Genomic DNA, 27,140 nt, shown 5'->3' with positions numbered 1-27,140 from the left:
GAGAGGCAGCCTGTTATAACTGAACAATTACTGGCTTTGTTAGAAGTCACTTAGCTTTTCTAAGCCTCAGTTTCCCTGTGGAATGTTGGGGAAGACCTATGGGGTGGCAAGGGAGCAGGAGGGCTAAGAAGATCCTACTGTGGACCAAGGAGCATGGACCGGGAGGAGAGTTCTGAGTCGGGGCTGAGGGGTCTGGGAGGAGGTGGAGCTAGAAGAGGCGAATGGAAGGAGGCTTCTGGAGGCAGCTGTGGGGATGGGGCAGGAGCCTAGAACGTGGGGGTGTGTCCTGGGGCGGGGCTAAGATATTAGGGTTGGAGCTGAGTATGACAGGCAGTGAGGACTGCGGGGGCGGGGTTCCCCGAGGTGGGGGAGGGGGAAGGTGCCGGGGATCCGGGCAGCCCCGGGCTCTTAGCATCCTTGGCTCTGCCGTAGCCCCATTGGCCGGAGGGCAGCCAATCAGGAGGCTGAGGAGGGGAGAGCCCGGGGTCTGAGGTAGTGTGGGGCGCCGATCCGGTCTCCGCCGGCCGTCGCCCGTAGTTTCAGGAGGAGGGGGTGGAGAAGGGCACCGGGAAGGGGGGGGGGGTAATCTGATTGCCATGGCGACGGGAGGCCGGGCCCGGGCTGGGATCGCAGCGATGTCTGAGCGAGAGCGGGAGCCGGGCCCGGCCTGCCCCCCCGGCCTGTACGACACCTCCTCTCTGCTTCGCTTCTGCCACGGTCAGTCCCCGGGTCGGGGTCCCAGCTCCATCCCTTCTTTGCCCCTTCATTGCCACCCTCCCGTTCACGGGACAGAGGGAAGTGAACCCGGGGGGAAACTGAGGCAATAAAGAGGGTGTGTGTTCAAGAGGGAGCTGATAGAGATGAAAGACAGAGCAAAGCTCCGCCTCATCCTCCCTTCCTTCCCTACCACTCCTCCCCACGGGCTGGCAGGCACAATGGTGGTGGGGAACTCGGGGATAAACTGAGGCAACAAAGGGGGTTACTGGAGATTGAGGGGCTGAGGACGATGGGGAAAGGGCAGGGCCGTAGTTGCTATATCCCCTCTCTCCGGACACAAAGGTGGTGGTGGTGGGAGCTTGGGGACAAACTGAGCCCAAGAAGGGAGAGATCTGGGGAGGACAATAGGGAGTCCAAGCCCTGGGGGGTGGGGGTGGAGGAAGGGCTGAGAGCTGAGGGAGTCCGGAGGGAGAGGAAGCTGTGCAGGTAACAGGAGGAGGCAAAGATAGGGGACATGGGAAGGACGAGAGCAGGGGACTGGGGAAACTGAGGCAATAGACGGGTTGGAGAGTAAGGGGACACCAGAGACCTAGGAAGAGTAGGGCAGAGGATGGACTGGAGGAGGCTATGGGGTTGGTAATTGGGGAAAACGAGACTGAGAAAACTGAGGCAATAAGAAGAATGGGTGATAAGAAGAGCAGGGTAGAATTGAGAAATGTCAGAGGAATGGGGCAGAGGGTCAGGGGCATGAAGAACGGGGGGAGATAAGGCTCTAGCTCCATCCCCTCCCTGCTCAGGGAACATGGTGGTAGAGGAGGGATGGGGGTCACTCAGGAAACAAGGAAGGTGGGGACTGAGAGCTATGGGAAAGAGACTGGACCATGGGGGAGTGGTGGGGACAGAGGGATCCAAAGGGAGACTGAGGGACATAAAAGAAGGGAAAGAGCAGGGGAGATGAAGAACTGGGGAGGGGGTGGCCAAGGAACCTGAGAGATGATTGATGGGGAATAGAAGACTGGGGATAGGAGGGATGAGGGAATGGATGGAGGAAAGAAAAGGAGTAGGATGGGGTGGTGGGGGTGATTCGGGATTGAAGGGCTGCAGACTGAGGGAGACAAAAGCCTGGGGGATGGAGACTGAGGGGAGAACCAGAGAGGATCTAGAGGGTCTGGGGCAGCCAACTAAGGCACAAATGAGAGATCAGTCACAGGGAGGGTAGAAGGCTGAAGACTGGGGGTTGGTGCTGGGAGTAGTGGTCCAGAAACCTGGGGAGGGCAGGAGGATGGAGGAGAGCGCAGGACTCCAGCAATGGGGAATTTGGGGCTATACAGGCCTAGGGGAAACTGAGGTAACAAAGGCAAAGTGAGAGGGAAAGGGACAAACTGCCATAGGGAAGTGAAGAAGGCCTGGTAGGTTGAGAACACTGAAAGAGTGAGAGCAGAGATAGAGGAGGCCTGAGAGAAATCAGGCAAGATGAGGGTAACCAGGATGGGGGCAGGCAGACAGATAAAGGTGATGGGGAAGAAAGCCAGCAGGGCTGGGGGTGGGGAAAGGACTTTAGCTGGGGATGCCTGGGGCTAGGTGAGTGAGATGTGCTGGGGAGAAAACTGTGTGTTGGGGGCTGCTAGATTCCTGTAAAGAGAGCGCTCAGACTGGAGGAGAGGATGCTTCCCCCCACCCTTACCGGGCACTGGACGGCGGGTGGCATGCGACATCCTCTCTCCATGCCTCCAGATGCAACTATTTCTGGGGTGGGGCCCTCTTTGGGAACAAGAGAAACGGAGAAAAGGGAGGGGAGGGAAAGATCTCCAGTTGTGGAGGCTTCTCCTTCCCACATAACACCTCGCCTCCACTGCCAAGCACTCGGGGAATCCTCAGAGTAGCCGGGAGAACCCATGCATGCCAGGTACTCCTCCTGACAGGTTAAGAGGGTGAGCGCTTGAAACGGCTGGAGGGCGGGCCACATAATGGGCTGGAAGGAGCAGAGCTGGAGGGCCGGGGTGCCTGGCTCCCTTCTCCTGGTGGGGTGGGGTGAGGTGAGGTAGATGCAGACCCCACGCCCCTGCCCTGCCGTCCACTTCTCGTAGAACCAGAATCTGGGGAAGATGGAACCTGAGAAGCTTAGAAATAATGGGATGGCGGACCCTGTATGGGTCCGCCCCCTTCTTCCTCTCCACCTCCCACCTAAAGGGACCCTCTTCTCCCTCTCCTAAAGGGAGCCCTCCTGCCCCCATCTCGTCCCGGCCGCTGCAGGCTGCTGGCTTTGGACCAAGGGCGGGGCGCGGGGGCGGGGTGGCAGGGAAGCTCGGGCAGGGGATTGGGCAGCGGGCAGCGGGAGGGGGCGGGGCCGGAGGCACTGCGGTGCCCGGACCTAGCGGGAGGAGCTAGCGGATCTCAGGATGGCAGGTGCCCCCCTTATACCCCCACCAACTCAGAGAAGTGGGAGCAGGGGACTCCTGGTACCTGGGAGATAGGGAAAAGGGGAGAGGGTCCTCAGCCTCTCCCACTCCGGGAAAGACTGAGAGGTGTGGCTGATGAGATGGGTGGGGTTCAGGATGAGGCAGGGCGAACAAGATATAGCCTGGGGGGAGGGGAAAGTGGTTCCGAGAATTGGGGAGTGGGTTGTCAAGGGAATGACCCGAGTCTTGCTTTAAGGATTCCCAGTTGGCGCCGCTCTGCCGGCACTCCCCGCATTTGCCGCCAGGGGTCGCCCCTGCGCTATCTCAATCCAGTCCTTGAAACTGGCTCTGGGGTGGAGCGTATGTGTGTATTGGAGGGAGGGGGGTAGAACATGGAATCGGAGGCTTTAGGGATGTTAAAGCTTAGAACGTCGGTGATTGTAGGTCCCTTAGACACAACCTACTTGAAACGGGCTTCTCGTTTCCCAAAAGGGGAAACCGAGGCCACGAGAGGGTCCCGACTTGCCCAAGTGTCCTCCAAACGGAACACAGAGGTTGTAGGCATGAGAATGAGGAGGAATGAGAGATAAACCCGAGTTTCCTCTCCTCTCCTCTCCTCTCCTCTCCTCTCCTTTCTCCGATCCCATTTCCGTCAGACTGCAGAGTCTGAAGTCAGAGGACCTGGGTTCAAATCCAGCCTCTGGCACTTAACTGTCCGGGTCTCCGTTTCCTATTCTGTAAAGGGATGGGGTTGGGTCAGGTGAATGCCGAGGTCCCTTCCAGCTAAGGCCGGTTCCGTGAAGCGCCCCCGCCCCGTGTAGGAGGCGACGCGGGCCTGGCGGGGAGACTGCTCGCCCGTTCGGCCCGGGGTGCCCCCTTCTCCAGCTTGCCTTCCGTCTGTTAGATGACAGCCTGTCCGGGAGCGGCATGGAGGTGGACGACCGCGTGTCGGCGTTGGAGCAGCGGCTGCAGCTGCAGGAGGACGAGCTGGCCGTGCTGAAGGCGGCGCTGGCGGACGCCCTGCGCCGGCTCCGCGTGTGCGAGGAGCAAGGGACGGCGAGCCGCGCCCACGGTGCCCCCAAAGGGCGAGCCCCGCTGCGCTTGGGCCCCGCAGCCACAGGTACCGGGGCGGGGCCGGGGGCGGAGGCCGCCGAACACCCGAATCCTCCCCTGTTGGGCTGCCCGGGCACCGCAGCGTGGGAACTCGGCGCCTTAGAACCTTAGACACCGAGCACCCGAGAGACTCGGAGAAACCGGAGGAACCTTTTACTTTCGGGATCTTAGGCACAGCGTCGTTAACAGGCATTCACTTCTAGCGATCCCTTCTGTCTTGACATGCCAGGTCAAGTCAATGAGCATTAGTGAGCGCCCGTTACGTGCCAAGCAGCGTGCTAAGCCTCACATCGTCTTCATTTCTGAAAACACCCCACCCCCCCTCAATTCAGCTGTTCCTCGTCGACAGGATTTTAAAAGAAAGTTCGGCAAAGTCAATTCATGAACCCAGTCTGAGAGTATATTCGTTCCCCCCTCCCCCTTTTAGGTTTGCCGTTGAGGAAACCCCCTCAAAAATGCAGAACAGCATCTGCTCTGCAATTTATGATTTAAGTTGTCGGTAAGTCAGTCAATAAGCATTTATTAGGCACCTAACATATGCCGAGCACTAAGGCTGGGAGACTGAGAGGTTAAGTAACTTGGCCAGGGTCACAAAGCCTCTGCTTGTCAAGTCAGGACTTGATCCCAGGTCTTCCTGATTCTGAGGCCCTGGTATATGCAATATCATATCAAAATAGTTCACATTTATAAAGGAGTCTTTCCTTATAAAACACTGAACATACCTGATTGCTACCTGGTCCTTACAATGACCCTGGGAGGTAGGTGTCATTTTGCAGGTGACGGATCGGAGAGGTTAAGGGATTTGGCCAGGGTCACACAGCCAGGAAGTGTTTAAGATGGGATTTGAATTCAGGCCTTCCTGATGCCAAGTCCAGCATTCCCCCCCCCCCCCCATACACTACGCTGCTATGGTCTCTCCATCTCTGTAAGGAAGGGAGGGAGGTATACTTTCTCAATTCTTCTCTGGGACCAAGCTTGGTCATTAAAATCAATCAATCAGCATTTTAATTTAAGTTAATCAGTCAGCACTCCATGCCAGGCACTCGCTAAGAACACCAAGATAGATGGGAAACAGCCCCTGCCCTTGAGAAGTTTACATTCTATCAAGAAGGCATGTGCATATATAGGTATTTCCAATATACGTACAAAGTAAATACACAGTAACCTTAGCAGAACAGGCACTCCCCTCCCCCCTTTGCAGTTTTGGGAGAGGAGAAGGGGAGAAACACACCAGAAAAGGTCTTCGGCATAAGTGGTGTTTATGCCCAGAAGGAAGCCACGAATTCCAAGAGGTGAAGGCAAAAAGGAGAACATTTCAGGTATAGGGCACAGCTGGTTAAAAGGCTTGGCAACTGTCAAACAGAATTCAGGTTTCTAAATTGTTCATCTGTTTACATTGTTATAGTCACTGTGAACATTGTTTCCCTGATTCTACTCATGAAATGTGCATTGGTTCATACAAATGTTTTTTGAATACCTCAGATTCATTTTTAGCCACCGAATCTTATTAATAATTTCAATTCAAAGCATTTCCCTAAACAAAACCTAGGTTAGCTAGGGAGTGCAAGTATTATTGTTTCGTCTCACAGAAGGGGAAACTGAGGCTCAGGGAAGTGACGAGGTTGCTTGGGTATAACTTGGCTCGTTAAGCGTCTGAGTCCACGTTTCCTGAACTCCAAATTCTCATTACAGCTGATTTCTCTCCTCATTTAGAGTTTGTCTCTTAGAATTACGCAAAGATCTTACACTCTTAAGATCTAACTCTTAAAGCGTCTTGAAATGTTAGGACCAAAATCAAAAGCAGGATAGAATAGGACTGGGGACGGGGGCAGTGCTACTGCGGTCGAAGTAGGGTCAATGGGGTGGGCCAGGCTTAACTGGGGAGACGTCTAGACACAGCAGAAAGGAAGAAGCGGGGTTTGGAATGAGAAAACTTGGAGTCAGAGCTCTGCTCTACCACCTAATAATAGGTCAATCAATTCGGACAAGCCGTTGGGTTCTAGGGTTTCTGGCTCCTCATCTATAAAACGAAAGGGTTGGCCCCTGTGAGACAGCTCTCAAGACATTCTCTGGCCCAACGACCTTCTTTTCCTCTCTCTCCAGTGTGCCAGCTCCTGAAGGGCTTCCCCTCCCGACCCTTGGTAAATGGCGTGACGACCCCTCGACGCCCTGGAGGCTACGCCACCTCCCCCTCCTCTCCCAAGAAGGAAGCGACCTCGGGGAGAAGGTAAGCATGGAGGCTAGAACGTGCCGACTCTAAGGTTCCGAGAGTGTGCGCAGAGGGAGACGCAAAAAGAGGGGGAATTACAGAAATCCCAGCCTTGGCACTTAGTATCTGGATGACTTTGTTCAGGTCACTTAACTTTCCGAGACCTTGGTGCCCTCATCTCTAAAATTAGGGGTTGGGCTAGGTGGTCTTCTGGTTCCAGATCGGGGAACCTGGGGGGGAGGGGAGACGAACAAGGAGGGGGAGGGGCAGGAGCGAGAGCAGGAGGAGGAGGAAAGAGAGGAGGGAGAAGTGCACGGGAGAAAGCTGGGAGGGGAGGGGCAAGGGGAAAGAGAAGAAGAAAAGGGCAGGAGGCGAGGACACGGGGAGCGAGGGAGGAGGGAAGGAGAGGGGGAGGAGGCGAGGCCCCCGTAGCCAGCCCCTCTCTCTCCCCGTGCCCAGCCACAGCGGGCGGCGCTGCCCATCCCCGGAACGCCTCTCCTCTGTCCGCCGCGATGAGCGCAGCCGCACTACCTCCTCCAGCAGCAACTGCAGCGCCAAGAAGGACGGGTAGGAGGCGGGGCCTCGGCTGGGGGCGGGGCCAAGGCCGAGGAGGCGGGGCAGAGAGGGAGCCGGGAGGTTGGGGAGGACGATGCGAGAAAGCCAGGCCGGCTCCTGGAAGCGGGCTCAGTAGAAGCTCGGAAGCCTAGACGAAGGTGTGCCTCTCCCTGGGCCATCCCGGCCTTTCACTGTCTTCTCCTCTCAGGCCCCGCCCCTGCGCAGCTCCTCACATCTCCCTTGAGGCCATTCTCCCATCACACTATTCTGTATTCTGCATTATTGTATTATAATACTCTATCATAGATCTGTGTACATGTCACGTCCTGGAGTAGTGGACGGAGTTAGAAAGAAAGAGTTGGAGGTTCACCTGGCGGTCACCTACTGGCTATGTGACCTTGGGCGAGCCACAACGTCCCTCGACCTTAAGGCTCTGAGAATCCATTAAGGACTAGTGGCCCACCTGCATCAGTGGAGGGAGGTTCCACGCGGGGAGGACTCGAGCGCGAATGAAATCACGGGTCCAAAGAGCGGCTCCAAACCCCTCTGTTCTGTCACATCTAGAATACAAAGGTCTTTGAGGACAGGGCAAGGACTGTGTCCTAGGAGTCATCGCTGTAGCTGTTTTATTAAGTATATACTTTGTAATTACTTATACGTGAATATGGGATTTCCTCCGATACAACTCGTCGAAGACTGGGGCAGTTTTTACCTTTGTGTCCTCAGTGCCTAGCACATCTGGCAAAGCGCCTAATGTCTGGCGCGTAGTAGGCACTTAATCGGATAGTAGATTTATAACCGGAAGGGACCTTAGAGGGTCTTCCAGGCCAACGACTCTTCACGACCCCCCTGTGGGGTTCTCTCAGCAAAAGTATCGGAGTGGTTTTGTCCCACAGATGAGGAAACTGAGGGTAACAGGGTTAAGTGACTTGCCCAAGGTCACACAGCTAGTAAGTGTCTGAGACCGGATCTGAGCTCAGGAAGATGAGTCTTGCAGACTCCAGGCCCCGCACTCTGTCCACTGTGTTACCTAGCTGTCCTCAGGTCAGGAACCTGAGACCCACAAAGGAGAGGTAACTTGCCCAAGGTCACTCAGGTAATTGGCAACCGAAAGGGAATTTGAACCCTGGTCCTCAGATACAAGTTCGTAGCCTCACGAGCCTGCCGATTTTTAGATTCCTAAGAATCTCAGAGAGACCTCTCTGAGAGTGCAAGCCCGGAGAGGGGCGGGGTGTTTGAGGCGGCCAAGGGAGGGCTGCGGCCAGGGCAGGGTGGAGCCCGGACCTCCAGGGGCAGGAAGCAGCCGCTCCGGTTCCTGGCTCCGCCTTCCCCCCCCCCCCGCCTCCCTCTCCCAAAGCTGCTCCCTCTGCCGCCACACTTACCCCTGCAGCCACCACCACCATCGCCGCCATGAGCAGCTTCGGACCTGGGTGAGACCCTTCCCCTCCCCAGTAGCTGAGGTCATCCAGTGTCCCTTGTTTCTAGACGGCTCCCTCAGGCTCTCCTTTCCTCCGGATGCCCTTCCCCGGCCTTAGTAACTCTTCCTTGCACGTACAGACGGTGGAAGGGGAACGCGCCTCTCCCCCTAATCCCTCTGGAGCTCTAGGCTGAGGGTCCGGAGCTGTTGTGTCCGGTGGGGAGGGGAGGGGTACCGTGGCCGCTACAATTCCCTGGCCCCCCGTTCCCTAGAATTTTCCGCTCTTGCGCACCACGCCCCCTTTCAAAACAAACTCTCCACTAAACTTGGAAGAGGAGGAGCTTCAGTACCACACTGTGCCTCCTAATGAGTTCATTTGCCCTCCCTCCTGCTCAGCCTCAATTTCCCCTGATGTAAAATGAGAGCTTGCACTGAAGGCCCTACTAGCCAGCTGACACACCGTGGTCACATTCTCCTCACCTGTCCCTAGCAGGTAGAAGGCTCTCAGGTGGCTTTTAAGGTCTTTTTCAGCCCTGCCATTCCATATTCCAAGCCTTCAAGATACTCTTTTAATACAAGATTAAGAACATCTAAGGCTCTGATGAGTCTAGTATTCTGAGGATCTATGACTGCAACACCCCATTAACCTTTTGGGAGATGTGAAGGTGGGATACCGACCACAGGAAGACCTCAGGAGGGAAGCTTGGGCCCTCCCCCATCTCATCCTCTAATGACTCCTTTTCCCTCCCCAACAGCAAGACCAAAGAAGTTATCTTCAGCCTGGGTGAGTGGGAATTTGGGGAGGTGGGAGGTGGAGACTGGGGCAGGGGAGGATGTCAAGCTGGGAAGAAAGAGACCCGGGCCTCAGCCCCTTGACTAGAACTGGCTGCTCCTGCAGAGGAGGGATCTGTGAAGATGTTTCTTCGGGGTCGTCCAGTGTCCATGCTGATCCCCGACTCCTTGGCACCCACTTACAGTCTGGATGCCCACCCAGAGCTACCTACCAGACGATTCAAGTTGGACTGGGTGTATCCTTTCCATAGGCTCCATTAGGAGGGCTTACAGAGGGCAGAAAGGGTTAGCTAAGTAAGGGTAGATTGGCTTCCCAATCCCCACCTTAACATACAAGATTTCATCCAGGCCTCACAACAATCCTGTGACAGATGTGCTAAGGTAGTGGTATTCCTGCTTTATAGATGAGTTAATGGAACTTGAGTGACTTAACCACAATTACACAGCCATTAAGTGACAAGGGCAAATTCTAAGTCAGTTCTCCCGAGATTTCAAGTCCAGACCCTTTCCACTGCACCTCCTTGCCTCTATCTCTAATCATGTGCCTTGCCCAGTGTGATACAGCTAATATGAGTCATTGGAAAGATTCAAACCCAGGTTTTCTGGTTCTGAGTCTGATAACGACTGCACTACACTGAAGTCTCCCAAGAAGAAAGGCTGGAGAGTCAGGAGGTCTAGGCTTAGATCTCAATGCTCCCGCCTCCGCTTGCTGGAACTCAAAGAAGGTTGGCCCACATGGGGTCCAAGGATCTTAGAGCTTTAACATTATGTGGGTACTTGAGATTGGTAGCATTGACTGGAGTCCTGAAGCACAGGGAGGGGTAATGAGTATCAGAAGAGAGTCCTGAGGACTGTCTGGGAGGGCTTCTGGAAGGAGGCAGAATGGACCTGAGCCTTGAAGGGTGTGAAGATGGGGTGGTGATGGGAGAGTAGGCAAGAAATCATATATAGGCTCGGAAAGTCCAGGAAGATTTTTTAGAGATGGCTTTGAGCTGGGTTTTCTGAGAGAGACTGGGAAAGATTTAGACATGCAGAGGGCGTGAGGGTTTGGACAGTTCCGCATGACTTCCCAGGCAGAGGTGAGTTTCAGCTAGGCCTTGGATAACCTAGGAAGCTTTGGACTCGGGGGTGAGGAGAGGGGGTCCACAGAGAGCCTTGTATCTTGAGGCAATGTGAGAAGGCTTCTGGAGGAGGCTAGTTCCACCTGGGCCTTCTTGGATGTGACATTAGAGGAAAGAGTCCTTGACTCAGTGGGCCCAGCTACGGTTACCGGGGTCGGGACTGCCGGGCCAACCTCTACCTGCTGCCCACGGGAGAAATCGTGTACTTCGTAGCGTCCGTGGGTGTCCTTTACAGCGTAGAGGAACAAAGGCAACGCCACTACCTGGGCCACACAGACGACATCAAGTGGTGAGAATGGGCCCTTGGAATCCTCATTGTCCCAGGAGACCCCGCCCCCAGAGGCGCATTCACTCCCCCTCCTCTCCACCCTGCTCTGCCTACCCGGACGTGGTGACGTCACTAGGATGGAAGACCCGCCCCGATGAGGGGGACGGGGCCGGGAATGCAGCCTGGGAGACCTAAAAGAATCCTGGCTCTGCCTCTCACTCCCTGGGTAATCCTGGACAAGTGAAGAATCTTTTCCCTTTTCTGAGCCTCAGTTTCCCTTCTTCTATAAAATGGGAAGAAGGCTGGGGCTCTCCAAGCTCTCAGAAAGGTTCAGCTCCACCCTTTGGCAGGTGGAAGTAGGGAGGGAGAGGGAGGTGGAATTTAAAGGTCCACAGATCAGGAGAGCCCTGTGACCTGGGTCTTCCTTCCCTCCCTTTCCTAGCCTGGCAGTTCACCCTGACATGGTCACTATTGCCACAGGACAAGTGGCTGGGACCACCAAAGAGGGCAAGGTAAAAAGGGCCTGGAGATTCCTGGGCAGTAGGGTCCCAGATATAGGAGGGCTGTTAGAAGCTGGAGGACACAGAGTCCCTGGCGGTGTCTTAAAGAGAGACTGGAGTCTGGGGGAGGCTGTATCCTGTATCCCAAGTGTGGGTGGAAGAAGAGGGGACTGGCCTGGACTAAGACTTCGAGTACACTTCTCTCTCCTTGTCTTTCTGTATAGTCACTGCCTCCCCACGTGAGGGTCTGGGACTCAGTCTCCCTCTCTACTCTGCACGTGCTAGGTCTGGGTGCTTTTGACCGAGCCGTCTGTTGTGTGGGCTTCTCCAAGTCTGTAAGTTCCATTTCTTTCCAATGAGCCCTTTGTCCTTCCATAGGCCTGCCGTGGAATCCCCCCTTCCACCCCCTCCTGCCTTCTTTGATGTTTCCCTTGGGGCCTGGCCCCGGTCTTCTGCCCATGATTTCTGCTGTGCTCTTTGTTGAATGCCCCTGAGTCTAACTATGTCAGGAATGCTGATTTAGAAGAGGCAGCCTCTGCTGACCGATTCCTCTCCCACCCAGAATGGAGGGAACCTACTGTGTGCTGTGGATGAATCCAATGACCATGTGCTGTCTGTGTGGCACTGGGCCAAGGAGCAAAAAGTGACTGAAGTCAAGGTGAGGAGACCCTCCCCCACACCAGAGATTCTTTTTCCTCATTCATTGGAAGAGTTCACAACTTCAAGTGCTCCCTGATCACTCCCAGGCCCCTAGGAGCACAGACTGGCAGGGTGAGGAGGGACCTTGGAGTACAGCATCCCTTCCTGCCTCTCAAGCCTCAGAGAAAAGAAAGGACTAGCCATAGCTCACACAGCAAATCAGTGAAACTCGAATCCAGACTTCTTCCCTCCCAGACCACGGGTCTTTCTTTGTCAGTGGAGACATCATAGAATTGCTCTCTCCCCACAACACTCACCTAGGGGCTCCTTCTAGCGGACTAAAAAAAAAAAAGAACCCCACCCCAGCTCACATTGTTAGAGATGGAAGAATTCTTAGAGACCACTGGTCCAACCTGTTCACTTTTTCAGGTGGGGAAACCGAGGCCTAGAGAGGAGAAGCCACTTGCCCCAAGCCACATAACCAGCCCCCAGTCTGGGACTTTTTCTTCCAGACCATGGCTTGACCTGTGATCTTCAGGAAAGACACTTAACCTCTCTGGGTCTCAGTTTCTGAGCAGGTGGCACTCAGTGGTCTCATTTGTGGCTCCCACTTTCTGACCTACATGTGGATCTGTCTTGTTCACTTTCCTCCCCACAGTGTTCCAACGAGGCTGTCCTGGTAGCCACCTTCCATCCCACTGAACCCAACTTGATCATTACTTGTGGGAAGTCCCACATCTATTTCTGGAACCTCGAAGGGGGAAGCCTGAGCAAGAGACAAGGGATCTTTGAGGTGAGGGTGGCCTCTAAGGCCCCTTCCAGTTCTGGGATTTTAGGAGGCATGAAAGGAAAGAGAAGTGCCCAGACAGGAAGAAGCAGAGACCAGGATACAGCCAGAAGGACACTTAGCCACAAGGAGAGATGGTGAAACAAACAGACATGACAGCAGGCAGATCCTTAAACGGGAATGGAAGGGAAACAAAAAGTGGAAAGGGGATGTGATACTCAGAGAAAGTTACAGACACACAGATGGATTCAGAGGCAGAGACAGAAAAAGAGCCTGAAATGGGAAGATGGGAAGCAGAAACCGGAGACCTGAATGCTAAAGAGACAGAGACAGATGGAAAAAGGGGAAGGCTCGGGGAAGGGCTTTGGGGTCTCAGTGTCTCTCCATAGTATTCATCAGTAAACAGAGGAAGATAATTGGAAGAAACTACAAGGCACAGACCAGCAGAGGCCCAGAGAGCCATTGAGGCACCAATCAGAAATGGCCACAAGGATATTGCTAAGTAGAGAAGGGAGACTGAGAAGAAAGAGGGAGGGGGGAAATGGAGATAGGAGGTAAACCCAACTTCTAGACAGGTGGCTTAGGAGTGTGTAGTGAGGCAGAGGGCCATTCCTATGAAGTTTCTTCTTGCTCCTGGACTATCCCACTCCTTTCCCCCAGAAACATGAGAAGCCCAAGTATGTGCTGAGTGTGGCCTTCACAGAGGGTGGCGACGTGGTCACTGGAGATTCCAGTGGAAACATCTATATCTGGGGAAAAGGTCAGAGACACTCTTCTTGAGGTCCCCCCCTTCTCTCCCTCAGCAAGGAAGCCTACCCATTTAGCTTCAGGCAAATGACACAAAAGGAAACTGAGGCAGAGTGAGTGGAAAAGATATGAATTGTGCATGTAGAACATTTGCATTCTATTCCCATTGACTTATTGTGTGTCCTGGGGTATCTCTTCACCTCTCTTGACCTCAGTTTCTCTGTCTACACGATGGAGGGGAGGATGGGGACTCTGGTTTCAGAAGTTCCTCTCAGGAGCGACTAGGTGGCCCAGTGGATAGAGCACCAGCCATGGAGTGAGGAGGAACTGAGTTCAAATCTGGCCTCAGACACTTACTAGCTGTGTGACCCCGAGCAAGTCACTTAACCCCAATTGTCTAAAAAAAAAAAGAAGTTCCTCTCAGCTATGATTTTGTAAGAAGCTGCCAATGAGGTGCTGGGAGGTCAGGGGGCGTTTTCTGGAGGGGAAGAGGGATTAGCAGGAGGTGGAGACCCCAGCCAGGGGGAGAAGAATGGAGAATGGTGGAGGGTCGTGGGAGAGAGCAGAACCAGCAATTGCCTTCTGCCTCCCTTGCAGGAGGGCCTCGAATTAGCCACGCGGTGCCAGGGGCCCACGAGGGCGGTGTCTTCGGCCTGTGCGTCCTGCGGGACGGGACGCTGGTGTCCGGGGGCGGCCGAGACCGGCGTGTGGTGCTCTGGGGCCGGGACTACAGCCAACTGCAGGAGGCTGAGGTAAGGGGCAGGAGGCTGGGAGCTCGGTTTGGCCCCGCCCTCTGCTGCAGCCCCAGGCCCTGGCCATTCGGAGCCTTGGGCTCGGTGCCTTCTAACCTCCAGCCTTAAGAGGTGGCCTCATAGTTGGAGCTATGGGAACTGGCATCAAATCCCAGCTCAGCCCTTTGCTGCCTGGCTGATCTTGGACAAACCTCTCGGGGCCTCACTTTCCAGCTCTGAAGTCCCCTGAAGACAAAGAAAGGACTCATGTGTCTTGCCGAGATTCTGGACCACAGCCCGGGGAGGTCATGAGCTTTGTGGTGCTTTGTAGACCTTCCTTCTCTCCCTAGACAGAAATGTTAGCTGCAGCTCGCAGATCCCTAGCCTTTCCTGGTCTCTTTTGCCCTGCCTTCCAGGCCATGTCCCTTTTAATCAAAGATCGTTAGATCTTTGACTTGAATATCAAATTAATTGCATTTTTTTAAAATGGTCGGGGCGGGGGGGGGGGCGAGAGCAGTCTCCTGCTTTTCCTAGCTCTGGCCCCGCCTCCTTTGGTATTTAACATCACACCTTTCTAGCTCCGCCCACTTCTGGAACCCAGCACCTCCTGCCTTGACCAGCCTTCCTGTCTAATTCTCTGGCTCTCCACTGCAGCTGCTACCGGCCAACAGCTGTCTAAACCCAGACCTTGCCCCTTCCTCCTTCTCCTTGTCCAGGATCCGTGACTTCAGTTTCTTTGCCTCCTCCACAACTCCTCACATACACCCTTCTCCTGAGCCTTAATTTGCTCATCAGTAAAAAGGGTATCATGATGTTTGCACAGCATAGCACCACGGTGACTTTGGAAATGTGGAAGCACTTGGAAAATGAGAGTAGATAATAACAAACAGTTATTTGTTTGGGCTGCGCCTCCCGTTCTTTCTGTGGAAAGAACACTGGATTTGTAGTCAGAGTCACTGGCTTCAAATCTGGGCCCTGCCACTTGGTACCTTGTGACCTTGGGCAAGTCATTTGCTCTCTCTCTGGGCCTCAGTTTCCTCACACGTACAATGAGAGGGTTGGATTAGATGTCCTCCAAGATGTCTCTCAGTCCTGATCCACTTATTGGACTCCTTCCCTTGGACCTTCCCTCTCCTGGCTCCCAGGCCTGTAGGGAAGGCTTGGGAGATCCGGGAGGTCTGGGAGGCCCAGCCCTAACGCTGCCCCTATTCCCCCCTTGGTCCCCATGTGTGTGCCTGTGTGTCCCTGCTGGTCAGTCCACTCCCCTCCCCTGCCGCCTCCCCAGGTCCCTGAGGCCCTTGGGCCAGTGCGCACGGTGGCAGAAGGCCGGGGAGATGAGCTGTTTGTGGGTACAACACGAAACTCCATCCTTCGGGGCTCCATCCACACAGGCTTCTCTGCCCTGGTCCAGGTGAGCTCCCTACCTTCTGCCTCCTGTCTAACCTGCATGCGTCCCCGCCTCCCCTGGGTCCCAGCCCCATTACCCTTTGAGAGTCTCTGATACTCCCCAGCTAGGGCACTGGGGCAGGTCACCTCGAATTCTGGGCCCCACCTTCCCCCTCTTCCAAAGGGGATGAGCACCCTTAGATCCCCTGCCTCAGAGCAACGCTGTGAGGAATAGCGCCTCCGGTAACTTTGCTTGGAATGAGCCCTGACTCTGGATTCAGAAGGCCTGGGGTCAAATCTCCCTTTAAGGATTACTACTTTGTGAGCTAGGGAAAGTCACTTTCCTTTTCTGGGCTGCAAATTTCTCTTCGGTGAGGCCTTTGAGGACCTTTCCAGTCTCTGTTCTCACAGTACTGGAAGTGGCCAGAAGGTGGCGGTATTGAAACATGGAAACCCAGTCTCCCTGGCTGTCTCTAGGACAGAAACTTAAGGATTTCAAAGGGGTATTAGATCCCAGAAATCAGAGCTGAGAGGGACCTTCGGACATAGCATGTCAGAGTTGGAAGTGGTCTTCGAACAGAGTGTTAGAGTTGTGAGGGAACTTAGTGAAGGTCAGAGCTGGGAGGGCCCTTTGGACATAGAATGTCAGAGGACTTTGGACATAGAATGTCATGACCAGGGAGGTCATGAGCTTTGTGGTGCTTTGTAGACCTTCCTTCTCTCACTCATGACTTTCTTGGTAAGATAAGAGCATTGGACCAAACAGTCAGGATGGCCCTTCCATTTCTGATATTCTCTGTTCTGTGACTGTTCCCCCTCCATCCCCCACTCCCTGCCTAGGGCCACACTGAGGAGCTGTGGGGTCTGGCTGCCCACCCCAGCCAAGGCCAATTCATCACGTGTGGCCAGGACAAGCAGGTACACTTGTGGAGTACAGATTCCCACCAGCCTATATGGAGCAAGATGATAGAGGTGAGTCAGAGGAAGATACCATCCCAACCCCATCTTCCATATCCCCTTTGCTCACTCTTAATGTGATTTACTCCTGAGGTTCTCCCCAAGGCAAGGCCCTCCCTCCCTGTGCCTGACTTCAGGAAGTCCCCTTTGACTCACTTGCCCAAGCCCTGTGCCCCCCCATCCTTCTGTGATCCCACCTCCTTCAAGAAGCTCTCCCAGATTTTTTGAACTTGGAGAGTTTCTCTTCCTTCTAGCAGCTACCCACTCCTCAGCGCCCAGCTCTGGTCCCCTTTGTTTCCAGGAAGCCCTCTTTGATTGGCCCATCTCCCAAAATTTTCTCCATCCCTATCCTTTACATTACTTCAAACTATTATAGTTCTTCTCACTTGGCCCTGAGCCCACAGAGCAGGGACATGTAGAGGCTTACTAAACATTGGTTGATAGGAAGATCAGGGAGGGCTTTCTGGTCAAGAAGAAGGGAAACTCCATCTGGCCCCCGAAGGATGAGGAGGATGCCAGCATGGAGAGATAAGGCTTTTAGAAGGGGATGAAACTGGACAGGGATACTGGAGACTGACCAAGAAGGCCCCAAATATTAGCCTGAAAGGCACAAACAGGGCCCTGGGGGTGATGAGGAGCCAGGGAAGATCTCTGAACATTGGAGGAAGAGGTTCCAAGCCAGAGTGTAGAGAGAAGAGCCGGCTGGGCAAGGAAAGGTGGCGGGGAATTAGAAGGACCCGGAGGGTGGCATCTCCCACTCTGCCTTTTCTCTCCTGGTCGCCAGGATCCTGCCCGTTCAGCTGGCTTCCACCCCAATGGTTCTGTCCTGGCTGTGGGTACAGTCACTGGCAGGTAAGGACCTGAGGGCCGTCACCTGGGGGAAGGTGGGAGGATGGATTCACCATTGGGTGACAGCCTTCTGTTTTACAAGGGGCCTTCGGTCTCCACTCCCAAATAGTCCATCAAACCTTACGGTAGCACCTGTGTTTGACTCACAGCTCTGATACTCAATTGCTGTTACATTAACCAAATCGATAACCTCTCTGGACTTGAGTGCCATTAAAATACCTTCCCTTTCTCTGATACTTCTGGTTTCCAATACCTTTTCCTCATAACCAGTCTGTAGGTGGTTGTTAACCTTTTTTACAGCTGAGGAAACTGAGGCTCAGAGTCCTCAATCCCTGAGAAGGGGTCAGGGGGAGCTTTCCTGCCTGGGAAGCTCCCAGGCTTCCTGGCACTGCTCAGTGTGCCTTGGGCCCTCCCTTCCAGGTGGCTGCTCCTGGACACTGAGACCCATGACCTTGTGGCCATTCACACAGATGGTAACGAGCAGATCTCCGTGGTCAACTTTTCCCCAGGTAAGGAGGGGCCGGTTCTGGGCAGAATGGAGCCTAGGGAGGGCCAGGGAGGTCTTAAGGGCCCATCTATTCATGTTCTCAACAGATGGGGCGTTCCTGGCGGTGGGCTCCCACGACAACCTAGTGTATGTGTACAGCGTGAGCGAGGGAGGGCGGAAAGTCTGCCGAGTGGGGAAATGCTCGGTGAGTGCAGAAGACTCCAACCCAAACCCATCTCCATGACCTTTCCTACATCATCCCCCAGACTTCCAAGGATGGCATTGTAAGACTTAAGCAACATTACCTAGTTGTCAGCTATTAGGGTAACGGTCCCCCATCTTGACTATTTTCCCCCCTCCAGGATTATTATTAGCCATTTTCCTCATCCCCATTGCTAACATTTAACCCAGGAGGCAACCTGGCATGGTGACTGGAGGACTGGACTTGGGAGTCAGAAAGACCTGAATTCAAATCCTGCCTCAGACACGGATTAGCTGTGCATGTCATTGAACCCCTCTGAGCCTCAGTTTCCTCATTTTTTTCTTTCTGGGACTATGATTGCATGGGCATAGGATTATTCCCGGTAACAAAAATCCCTTCCAGTAAGAAAAATCAGCCTGAAAGACACCTGTCCTTTGTTACTGTTTAGTAATTTCAGTTGTGTCCAACTCTCTGTGACTCCACTTGGGGTTTTCTTGGCAGAGATATAGGAGTGGTTTGCCATTTCCTTCTCCAGCTCATTTTACAGATGAGGAAACTGAGGCAAACAGGGTGAAGTGTCTTGCCCAGGGTCACACAGCTAGGAAGTGTCTGAGGCAGGATTTGAACTCGGGAAGATGAGTGTTCCTGACTCCAGGCCAGGTGCTCTGTGCACTATGGCGCCCCCAGCTGCCCTGGACACTTGTTCGGCTTCTTAGTTATTGAGAGATTCAGTAACTTCCCCGGGGGGTCACGTAGCCCTGTGTGTCAGGGATAGTGCTGGAACCCAGTTCTCCCTGGCTCTGAGCTCAGCTGTTTCCGCTACTACATGGAGATGTTCATCTATAGGATCAGAATAATATGCCTGCTGGAAGGATCAGCTATAAAACAGGTCTTCCCTCCTCACCCCTACCTCAAAGCCTCCCTAGTTTCCTTCCAGGCTCGGGTCAAGCACCCCTTTCTTCAGGAGCCGCTTTTTTTTTTCTCTTGGTGAGTTAATTGGGGTTAAATGACTCGCCCAGAGTTGCACAGTTAATAAATGTTATGTGTCTGAAGCCAGATTTGAACTCAGGTCTGGTCTCTAGATGCCCCTTCAGGAGCCATTCCTGACGCCTCCCTCCCCACCAAGTTGCCCTGTACTTCTATCTGTCCGATATCTATCTGTACCTGGCCATGCTGGCTTGTCACTGGAGGGCAGAGATTATGTTACTTTTGTCTTTATAAGCCCAGGTGCCTGGCAAACAGTAGGTACTGAAGAAATGATTATTGATGGATTGAGATGTAGAGCTCTTCAAAAACTGTGAACTAACTGTTGGCTATTATTATTATTATCATTATCATTATCGTCGGACCTCCCTCCCCCCATCTTCCCTCATTCGTCTCTTCCAGGGTCACTCCAGCTTTATAACACATCTGGACTGGGCAGAGGACAGCTCCTGCTTTGTCACCAACTCAGGGGACTATGAGATCTTGTACTGTGAGTGACAGAGCCTGGGCTTCTCTGGAAGTGGGGGGGGGGGTCGGGCAAGAGGACCCAAGACTCCAGCAGCCGTGTTTCCAGTTGGTTGTCAGCCTCATTAGCATGTTAATTTGCAACCCTTCGGCTGTAGCCTGGCCTCTCCCTTTAACAGTCCTGGGTCGTGGTGGCAGCGTGGGCAGCCCCTGGCTCTCTTGTCTCACTATTTCCAAGCCAGTACTCTTTGGCTTAGCTTGGCTCATCAGTCTGGCTCTTAACCCCTGGCTTCCTCATTCCAGTGGAGGAAGGAGGCTTTCCAGGGGCATTATAACCCTTGCTAAGGTTAAATCCTTCCCTCTGGCCTTCAGGGGATCCAGCCACTTGTAAGCAAATCACTAACACCGACGTGGTGCGGAATGTGGAGTGGGCTACAGCCACCTGCGTCCTGGGATTCGGAGTGTTTGGTGAGAAGGGGGGGAGGGGCTGGGGTGGGAGGAGAGGCAGAATGGCCCCCCTGGGATCTCTGCTTCCCCACTTCACACCCACCGTCTGAGTGATTGAGGAATGGGCGAGAAGGTTTTCTCTTCTGCTAGTCCCTGCCCCTAACTGGCCTTCAGTCTGGGGTGGGGGGAGGGCGGGGTGGAGTGAGGAAGGACAGAGACCCTCCTGGGCTCTCGTGGAGGCTGGGTTGGGAGCCAGGACACCGGGGCTCAGATCCCCTGAGCCGTTTGCTTTGGGCTCGACGACCTGCAAGGTCCCTTCCCGCTGTGACCGCTGTGACCCTCTGCTGGTCCCCTCCCCAAAGGGATCTGGTCTGAGGGAGTTGACGGCACCGACATCAACGCTGTGGCGCGTTCCCACGACGGGTCGCTGCTGGCTTCAGCGGATGATTTCGGCAAAGTGCACCTGTTCGCTTACCCCTGCTCTCATCCCAGAGTGAGTGCTGGAGACTGGAGGGAGGAGGGTAGGCGGAGGGAGGGGGACGGCCGGGAAGACTGAGGCTGACACGTAGCGCATCTACGCCGCTTCTCACCTCCCCTGCTTCTCCCGTCTCAGGCTCCGAGCCACAAATACGGTGGCCACAGCAGCCACGTGACTAACGTGGCCTTCCTGTGGGATGATTCGGCTGCTCTTTCAGCTGGCGGCAAGGACACCAGTGTTTTACAGTGGCGGGTGGTCTGAGTCCCTGTGGTCCCGCGGGCCTTGGGGAAGGAGAGCCCCTGAGGAGGGCTAGGACATTCTTTGACTATGTAGGAGAGAAATATAATATATAAATGAGAATCTATATGTAGAGAGAGATTTATATATATAATATATATATATATATATGAAAGAGAGTTATAAGTGGGTGAATGGGGGAAAGCCAGCCAAGCAGACAAAGGTCTCTATATTTCTCCAGGTTGGGGACAGGGGTGGGGGGAGGGGACAGGTCTCACAGCTTCAGGGAGAAGGGGCACATTAGTTTAGTTTTTTTTTTTAAGTTCATTCTTTTGTATCATCCAGAAATAAAGATCTGTACACTGAGAAGATAAGAGTGTGTTTGGGTTTCTCTGGGATATTGTGCAGGGTTGCAACACAAAGGGGTGGGTATGAGCATGTGTGCCTGTGTGTGTGTGTGTGTGTGTGTGTGTGTGTGTGTGTGTGAGACATGGGGGAGGGGTTGTGAGCATCATTGTGTACTGAGTGTGATATTGAATGTGTGCTGTGTGACACCGTAGATCTCTGGAACTGTATCTGTTTCTCCTGCTCCATGTGGCCCTGGCCTCCCAGAAGCCTTGTTCCTGCCTGTAGGAGGGAGCTAATTTTCATCTTGGGCTGCTGTTACCCACTCTCTCCCCACTCCAGGTATCCCTCCCTCTGGTCCTGATATACCTACTTAAAGTTTTGGCCCTTTATCTCAGCAGCCTAAGACTTGGGTCCCTTTGTAAGGGGTCATTCTGGGGTCAGACTGAGAATTCAGTGTCCTGAATCTTCTTTAGAAAGAGAAGAAAGGGCTGAGAACCAGTCAACCTGAGTCCCAACATGAGCCCTGCACATGACTGGTTGTGTGACCTTGGCCAACACACTTCTCAACCCCAGGCCTTAGTTTCCTCATCTGTAAAACCAGGGGATTGGAATAAGGGCATCTCTAGGGACAGAGCATAAGAAGACAGAGCTAGAAAGAATTCCAACCCCCTTGTGTTGTAGAATTCAATTCAAATTCAATAAATTCCGTCAACATTTATTAAGTGTCTACTACAGCTAGGTGGCACTGCAGTGGATAGAGCACTGGGCATGGAGTCAGAAAGACCTTTGATCTAATCCGGCCTTAGACACTTCCTAGCTGTGTGACTCTGGACAAGTCACCTGACCCTGTTTCCCTCAGTTTCCTCATCTGTAAAATGAGCTAGAGAAGGAAATGACAAACCACTCCAATATCTCTGCCAAGAAACCGAAATGACTGAACCACAAACAAATGTGCCAGACACTGTGCTAAGTGCCATACAAAAGGATGCAAAAGACAGTCCTTACCCCCAGTTTAAGGGCCAGACCAGGACCCAGATCCACTGCATCCTGGGCTGGCCACTCTTTAATCCATCTGGGAGCTTTGCCAGGCTCAATCCAGCTACAACAGTCTATGAAACTCCCCATTGTAAGTGCCATGCCTAGCTGCACCAGATCTTAAGTTGTATTATAAAGCAGCAATCATCAAAACTGCTTGGTACTGGCTAAGAAATAGAGTGGTGGATCAGTGGAACAGGTTGGGTATGAAAGACACAGCAGTCAATGACTATAGTAATCTAGTATTTAATAAACCCAAAGACCCCAACTTCTGGGATAAGAACTCACTATTTGACGAAAACTGTTGGGAAAACTGGAAAAGAGTATGGCAGAAACTAGGCATAGACCAAAATCTCACACCATATAACAAAATAAAGTCAAAATGAGTTTCAGGATTTAGATATAAAGGCTGGCACTATAAGCAAACTAGGACAGCAAGGAATAGTTTACCTATCAGATTTATGGAGAACAGAAGAATCCGTGACCAAACAGGAGATAGAGAACATTATGAAATGCAAAATGGATTATTTTGATTACATTAAATTGAAAAGGTTTTGTACAAACAAAGCCAATGCAACCAAGATTAGGAGAGCAGCATAAAACTGGGAAAGAATTTTTACAACCAGTGTCTCTGATAAGGGCCTCATTTCTAAAATATACAGAGAACTAAGTCAAATTTATAAGAATGCAAGTCATTCACCAATTGATAAATGGTCAAAGGATTTGAACAAGCAGTTTTCAGATGAAATTAAAGCCATCTATTGTCATATGAAAAAATGCTCTAAATCACTATTGATCAGAGAAATGCAAATCAAAACAACTCTGAAGTACCACATCACACTTATCAGATTCACCAACAAGACAAAACAGGGAAATTACAAATGTTGGAGAAGACGTGGGAAAATTGGAACACTAATACATTGTTGGTGGAGTTATGAAATGATCCAACCATTTTGGAGAGCAACTTGGAACTATGCCCAAAGGGCTATAAAAATGTGCATACCTTTTGACCCAGCAATAGCACTTCTGGGGCTGTATCCCAAAGAGATCATACAAATGGGAAAAGGACCCACATGTACAAAAATATTTATAGCAGCCAAGAATTGGAAATTGAGGGAATGCCCATCAATTGGGGAATGGCTGAACAAGTTGTGGTATATGAATGTAATGGAATACCATTGCGCTATAAGAAATGATGAGCAGGTAGACTTCAGAAAAACCTGGAAAGACTTGTATGGACTGATGCTAAGTGAAGTGAGCAGAACCAGGAGAATGTTGTACACAGTAACAGTCATGTTGTGCCCTGACTAACGTTGATAGACTTAGCCCTTCTCAGCAATGCAAGGATCTAAGACATCTCCAACGGTCTCATGATGCAAAATGCTATCCACACCCAGAGAAAGAACTATGGAGTCTGAATGCAGATCGAAGCATACTATTTGCTCTTTTTTTCCTTCTGTTTTGTTCCCTCTTTCTTGTGGTTCCTTCTATTGGTTCTAATTCTTCTTACAACATGACGAATGTGAAAATATATTTAATAGGAATGTAAATGTAGAGCCTATATCAGATTGTGCACCATCTTGTGTAGGGAGGTGGGGAGGGAGAGGGAGAAAAATTTAAAACTCAAAAGCTTATGGAAGTGATTGTTGATAAATCAAAATAAATTAATAAAAAATGAAAAAAGAAAGAAAGTGCCATGGAGGAAACTAAGGCAGAGAGAGGGGGGCAGGGATTTGTTTCTGGCTCTAAGAGTTTTTTTTCCTTCTGGGGTCTGGAATTACAGGACAAGTGGGAGCCTCCAAGATCCTCAGATCACTATCCGTCCCAGCCTTCCCAGGGGCTGGGGTAGATATGCAGGGGAAACTCAGATCATTTAGCTCATGACCAGACTCTGGTCTCCTTGATCCTCAGTTCTTTCTTGTCCTCTTTGCTTCTAGCCCTCCCAGTCCTTCTGAGGCTAGCTCAGTGCTGCCCTACCTTCCCAGGAAGTCCTCCCTGCTTACTTTGGCACCCTGTGTGACTATTAAGGGTCATGGAATGATTCCAATTTCTCCTTCTTTCAAGTTTTACAAAATATTTTCTTCACAAGTAAGAACCCTCCAGGGATTGTGGGAGAGGGGGCAGGGGTGAATCATTCCCATTATGTAGATGATGAAGAGGAAACCAGAGAGGGCCTGTGAATCAAGCAGCAAGTTGGCAGAGGGGGGCTTCCTGGTCTTAAACCCATGACGCCCTTAGAGATCACCTAGTGCAACACCCCAGGGTAGAGGGCAGAAAACGAAGACCTCCTAAACCAGTATTTTTCAAGGTCACACAAAACCGGATCCTTTGGAGTACTAGTCCCTAGTCCCATTTTTTGGAGGACAATCAGGATTAATTGACTTGCCCAGGGTCACACAGCTAGCAAGTGTCTGTGGCAGAATTTGAACTCAGGTCCTCCTGACTCCAAAGCCGGCGCTCCATCCACTGCAGTGCCACCTAGCTGCCCCCCATCCCAGGCCCATTCTATCTTACTATCCCTCTCAGTCATCCTCACCACTCTGGGCCAAACTGGTGCTTCCTTGTCCAGCCCCTTCCAGAAAGCCCTCTCTGATCTCCCATTTTCTCTGTGTATCTGTCTTTTATCTCTTTCCATCTGTCTTTCGGTTGCATTGTCTCACTGTCTTTGTCTGTCTTCCGGTCTCTGTCCCTGGGTCTGTCTGTCTCTGTCTCTACCACCACCCTTGTTTCTGTCTCTGTCTATCTCTATCTCTTTGAGTCTTCTTCTCTCTCTTCTCCACCTCCTCTACAGGCTAGCTCCAGAATTACCTTGGTCTGAAAGGGCTTCATGAAGGCTGGCCCCAACCCTCACTCCCCATACCCAGCTGGCATTTATACCTAGTGGAGGAAGCCCTCAGATGCATCTTTGAGAAGTCAGGCATCTCATTCTCTTTCCCTCTTCTCCCTCCCTTTATCCTTGCCCCCTTTCTGTTACCCTTAACCCCACCATTCCCTCCTCCTGTCTCTTTAAAGCTTCCTTTGCTCACCCAAGATCTATGGGCCTTCCTCTCCCATCTTTGTCTATCTCTTGATCTGTCTCTAAGGCCCTCAGACGGTCTCATGGGGTGGGGGTGGGGGGTTAATTTCCCTCAAGAGGCTGTTCAGGAAGAGAAGATAAAGCCCTCAGAGGCAGGAGACAGATCGGGCACCACCTTTCCTCTGATCCCCCCCCTCCCATCCCATTTCCTCTCCTGCCCCCCCCCACCTCCAGTACAGGAAGACTTCAGGAATTCTGAGCCTAGGAGGAAGGGGGGGGGCCTCTTCCTCCCCTCCCCCACCTTTTTCCCTTACAGGGTTTGAACTTTCCAACTTTAACCCCTTCCTGATACTCCCTCACCCCAATCACAGACCCTTTAGCCTATGCAGCCGCATTTCCTTCTTTCTCCAGGCTCAGACACCACCCAAAGACTAGGAATTAGGCTCCCCCACTCCCTCTTCCAACCTGTGTGGCTGAGTCTGGCTTTGGATATGGGGGCTGATGGGGAGAAGGCTTTCCCTCTTCTAGGAGGGTTCTATTGACATACTGTGTTAGAGAGAGAGTCCTTGAAGATATGGGGAGCTGGGTTTCTGAAAAATGACCATAGCATCTTAATCTCAGGTTGCCAAATTGGGTGATCTTGGGATAGTAGGATCATAGGCTCTTAGAATTTTCAAATAATAGAATTCTAAAACCTGAAGAGTCTAGATTCTTAGTGTCAGAGAACCTTAGTACTTTAAATTATAGAATTCTAGAACCTTAAAAGTTACAAACTGGAGACCAGAGGTTCTTAACCTAGGATCTGTGAAATTTTTATTTTCAAAACCTATTTTGGCAATTGTATTTCATATACTTCGGTTCTTTTTTAATCCTTGGGATTTAACTTTACTAATTTAACAACATGATTCTGAGAAGGGGTTTATAGACTTCCCCAGACTGACTGCCCAAAGGGTCCCTGACCCCCAAAAGTTAAGAGCTCCTGCTCTAGGCTCTAGGGCCAGGAACTGAAGAGCCCCTCACCAAAATAAGGCATGGGAAGGGAAGCTATATTGGGAAGAAGAGAACCTGGATGAGGGGTGGGAAAATGGGGGGCAAGGGGTTACCCCCCAGCTTGATTCCTGCCCCTTTCCTTCCCTGCTGGGGGCTATAATTTGGTTGGGGTGTCTAGACAGCTAATAACTTGGCTGGTGTGACTGGGACAGAAACAGGGTATGGAGATGGGGGAGGAGGAGGAGGAGGAGGAGGAGGAGGAGAAAGGGTGCTGCTCTCTGGGGGAGGCTGGGGGCTGCTTCCAGGGCACTCCCACCTGGGAGGACCTGACAAGGGGTTGGGGAGAAGAAGCCACTTTCCATGGCTGTAAGCTGAGTTCCCTTCTTCCCCCACTGCACTTTGCTCTCCATCACTATAACCCAGTGATTTCTGACTGTCTCTGTCTGTCCGTATGTCTCTCTCTCTCTCTCTCTCTCTCTCTCTCTCTGTCTTGGTCCCCTTTTCTGACAGTCTCATTTTATCTTTCTATCTCTCTTTCCTTCCTCTTTTCCCCTTTGCCACTGTCTCTCTCCATCTGGGGTGGGGGCTCCAAGGCTTTGAGCCCGTCCAGTAGTCGCCGGCGCCGTGGAAGGCTGGGGGATTGGGGGGAGGAGGGTCAGGTTTCTGGCCATCCTGGACACCAGGTGGGGAGCGAGGCCCGGCCGGCGTGATCACATTTCAGCCTCTAATGGGCAGCCTGCAGGAGCAGGAGCCGGCAGGCGGTCCCTGGGGGAGCCGGGTTAGAGGGGTTGAGGGGCGGGGGTGGGGGCGGATGTGAGGGGGACACAGAGACTGACCGAGAAGCAGGCGGCCACGCTCAGGGGGACGGCGGAGCTGGTGAGCAAGCTGGGGGGTCCATGAGGGAGGGGAGCCCCATTTTTGCCCTAGTCCCTCATCCTCTCCTTCCCCATCCTCTTGCTCTATCTCTGCCTCTCCTTGCCGCTGTCTCTGAGTCACCCCACCCCTCCTCATTGTCGCTTTAACTCTCTCTTTATCTCTGTGTATCTGTCTCCCCCCATCTCTCCCCCTCCCTGACCCCTCTTCCCACCCTCTGCCCGAAGTTTCACTTCCTACCTCTCTCTCTGTCTCGCTGGCTCTTTGACTCAGGATGAAGGGGAAGAGAGATAGAAGACGCCAGTTTTCCTCTTCCCACCTCATTCCTCTCCCCCCTCACTTTGCTTCTTTCCCAAATTGGGGCTGGAATGAGGGTGACATGGAGATGAAC

The 27,140-nt window shown here is 52.6% G+C and overlaps 2 protein-coding genes across 4 annotated transcripts in view; both read left to right on the top strand.

Annotated features, from left to right (window-relative positions):
* The first annotated feature begins 596 nt into the window (after window positions 1-596).
* Window positions 597-20,754, top strand: LOC114031003 (echinoderm microtubule-associated protein-like 2). Of its 3 annotated transcripts, XM_027845991.1 has the most exons (22): window positions 597-717; window positions 4,021-4,236; window positions 6,333-6,456; window positions 6,898-7,005; window positions 9,166-9,194; window positions 9,309-9,438; window positions 10,463-10,612; window positions 11,034-11,103; window positions 11,316-11,426; window positions 11,654-11,749; window positions 12,389-12,523; window positions 13,178-13,277; window positions 13,862-14,016; window positions 15,281-15,406; window positions 16,222-16,353; window positions 17,123-17,190; window positions 17,608-17,696; window positions 17,782-17,879; window positions 19,263-19,350; window positions 19,698-19,793; window positions 20,135-20,265; window positions 20,386-20,754. In XM_027845991.1, the coding sequence occupies exons 1-22, from the start codon at window positions 597-599 to the stop codon at window positions 20,509-20,511; spliced, it is 2,499 nt and encodes an 832-aa protein (XP_027701792.1). In that variant the 3' UTR covers window positions 20,512-20,754. The 3 variants fall into 3 exon arrangements, with proteins under 3 accessions (XP_027701792.1, XP_027701793.1, XP_027701794.1); XM_027845992.1 differs by lacking the exons at window positions 597-717; window positions 4,021-4,236; window positions 6,333-6,456; window positions 6,898-7,005 and adding an exon at window positions 8,340-8,423 and having other exon boundaries at window positions 20,386-20,751; XM_027845993.1 differs by lacking the exons at window positions 597-717; window positions 4,021-4,236; window positions 6,333-6,456; window positions 6,898-7,005 and adding an exon at window positions 8,957-9,075 and having other exon boundaries at window positions 20,386-20,751.
* Window positions 20,755-26,695: 5,941 nt separating this feature from the next.
* The window catches only part of LOC114031009 (G-protein coupled receptor 4), a 5,941-nt gene continuing 5,496 nt past the window's right edge, over window positions 26,696-27,140 (top strand). Inside the window, exon 1 of the mRNA XM_027846003.1 lies at window positions 26,696-26,752. The gene's annotated coding sequence lies outside the window, so the exon portion shown is untranslated. The remainder of the gene's footprint in view (window positions 26,753-27,140) is intronic.

Source organism: Vombatus ursinus, unplaced genomic scaffold (genome assembly GCF_900497805.2).
Source record: "Vombatus ursinus unplaced genomic scaffold, bare-nosed wombat genome assembly UNPS02015030.1, whole genome shotgun sequence".
NCBI classification, from domain to species: Eukaryota; Metazoa; Chordata; class Mammalia; order Diprotodontia; family Vombatidae; genus Vombatus; species Vombatus ursinus.
The sequence above is the reverse complement of the archived record's forward strand: the minus strand, read 5'-3'. Positions and strand labels throughout refer to the sequence as shown.

What these genes read in the sequence shown, in the direction of transcription:
- LOC114031003 (XM_027845991.1), top strand. Translation starts at nt 597, where the DNA reads ATGGCGACGGGAGGCCGGGCCCGGGCTGGGATCGCAGCGATGTCTGAG. An exon ending in GCCAACTGCAGGAGGCTGAG is followed by an intron (nt 14,017 to 15,280) that starts GTAAGGGGCAGG and finishes CCGCCTCCCCAG; the next exon opens with GTCCCTGAGGCCCTTGGGCC. An exon ending in TATGGAGCAAGATGATAGAG is followed by an intron (nt 16,354 to 17,122) that starts GTGAGTCAGAGG and finishes CCTGGTCGCCAG; the next exon opens with GATCCTGCCCGTTCAGCTGG.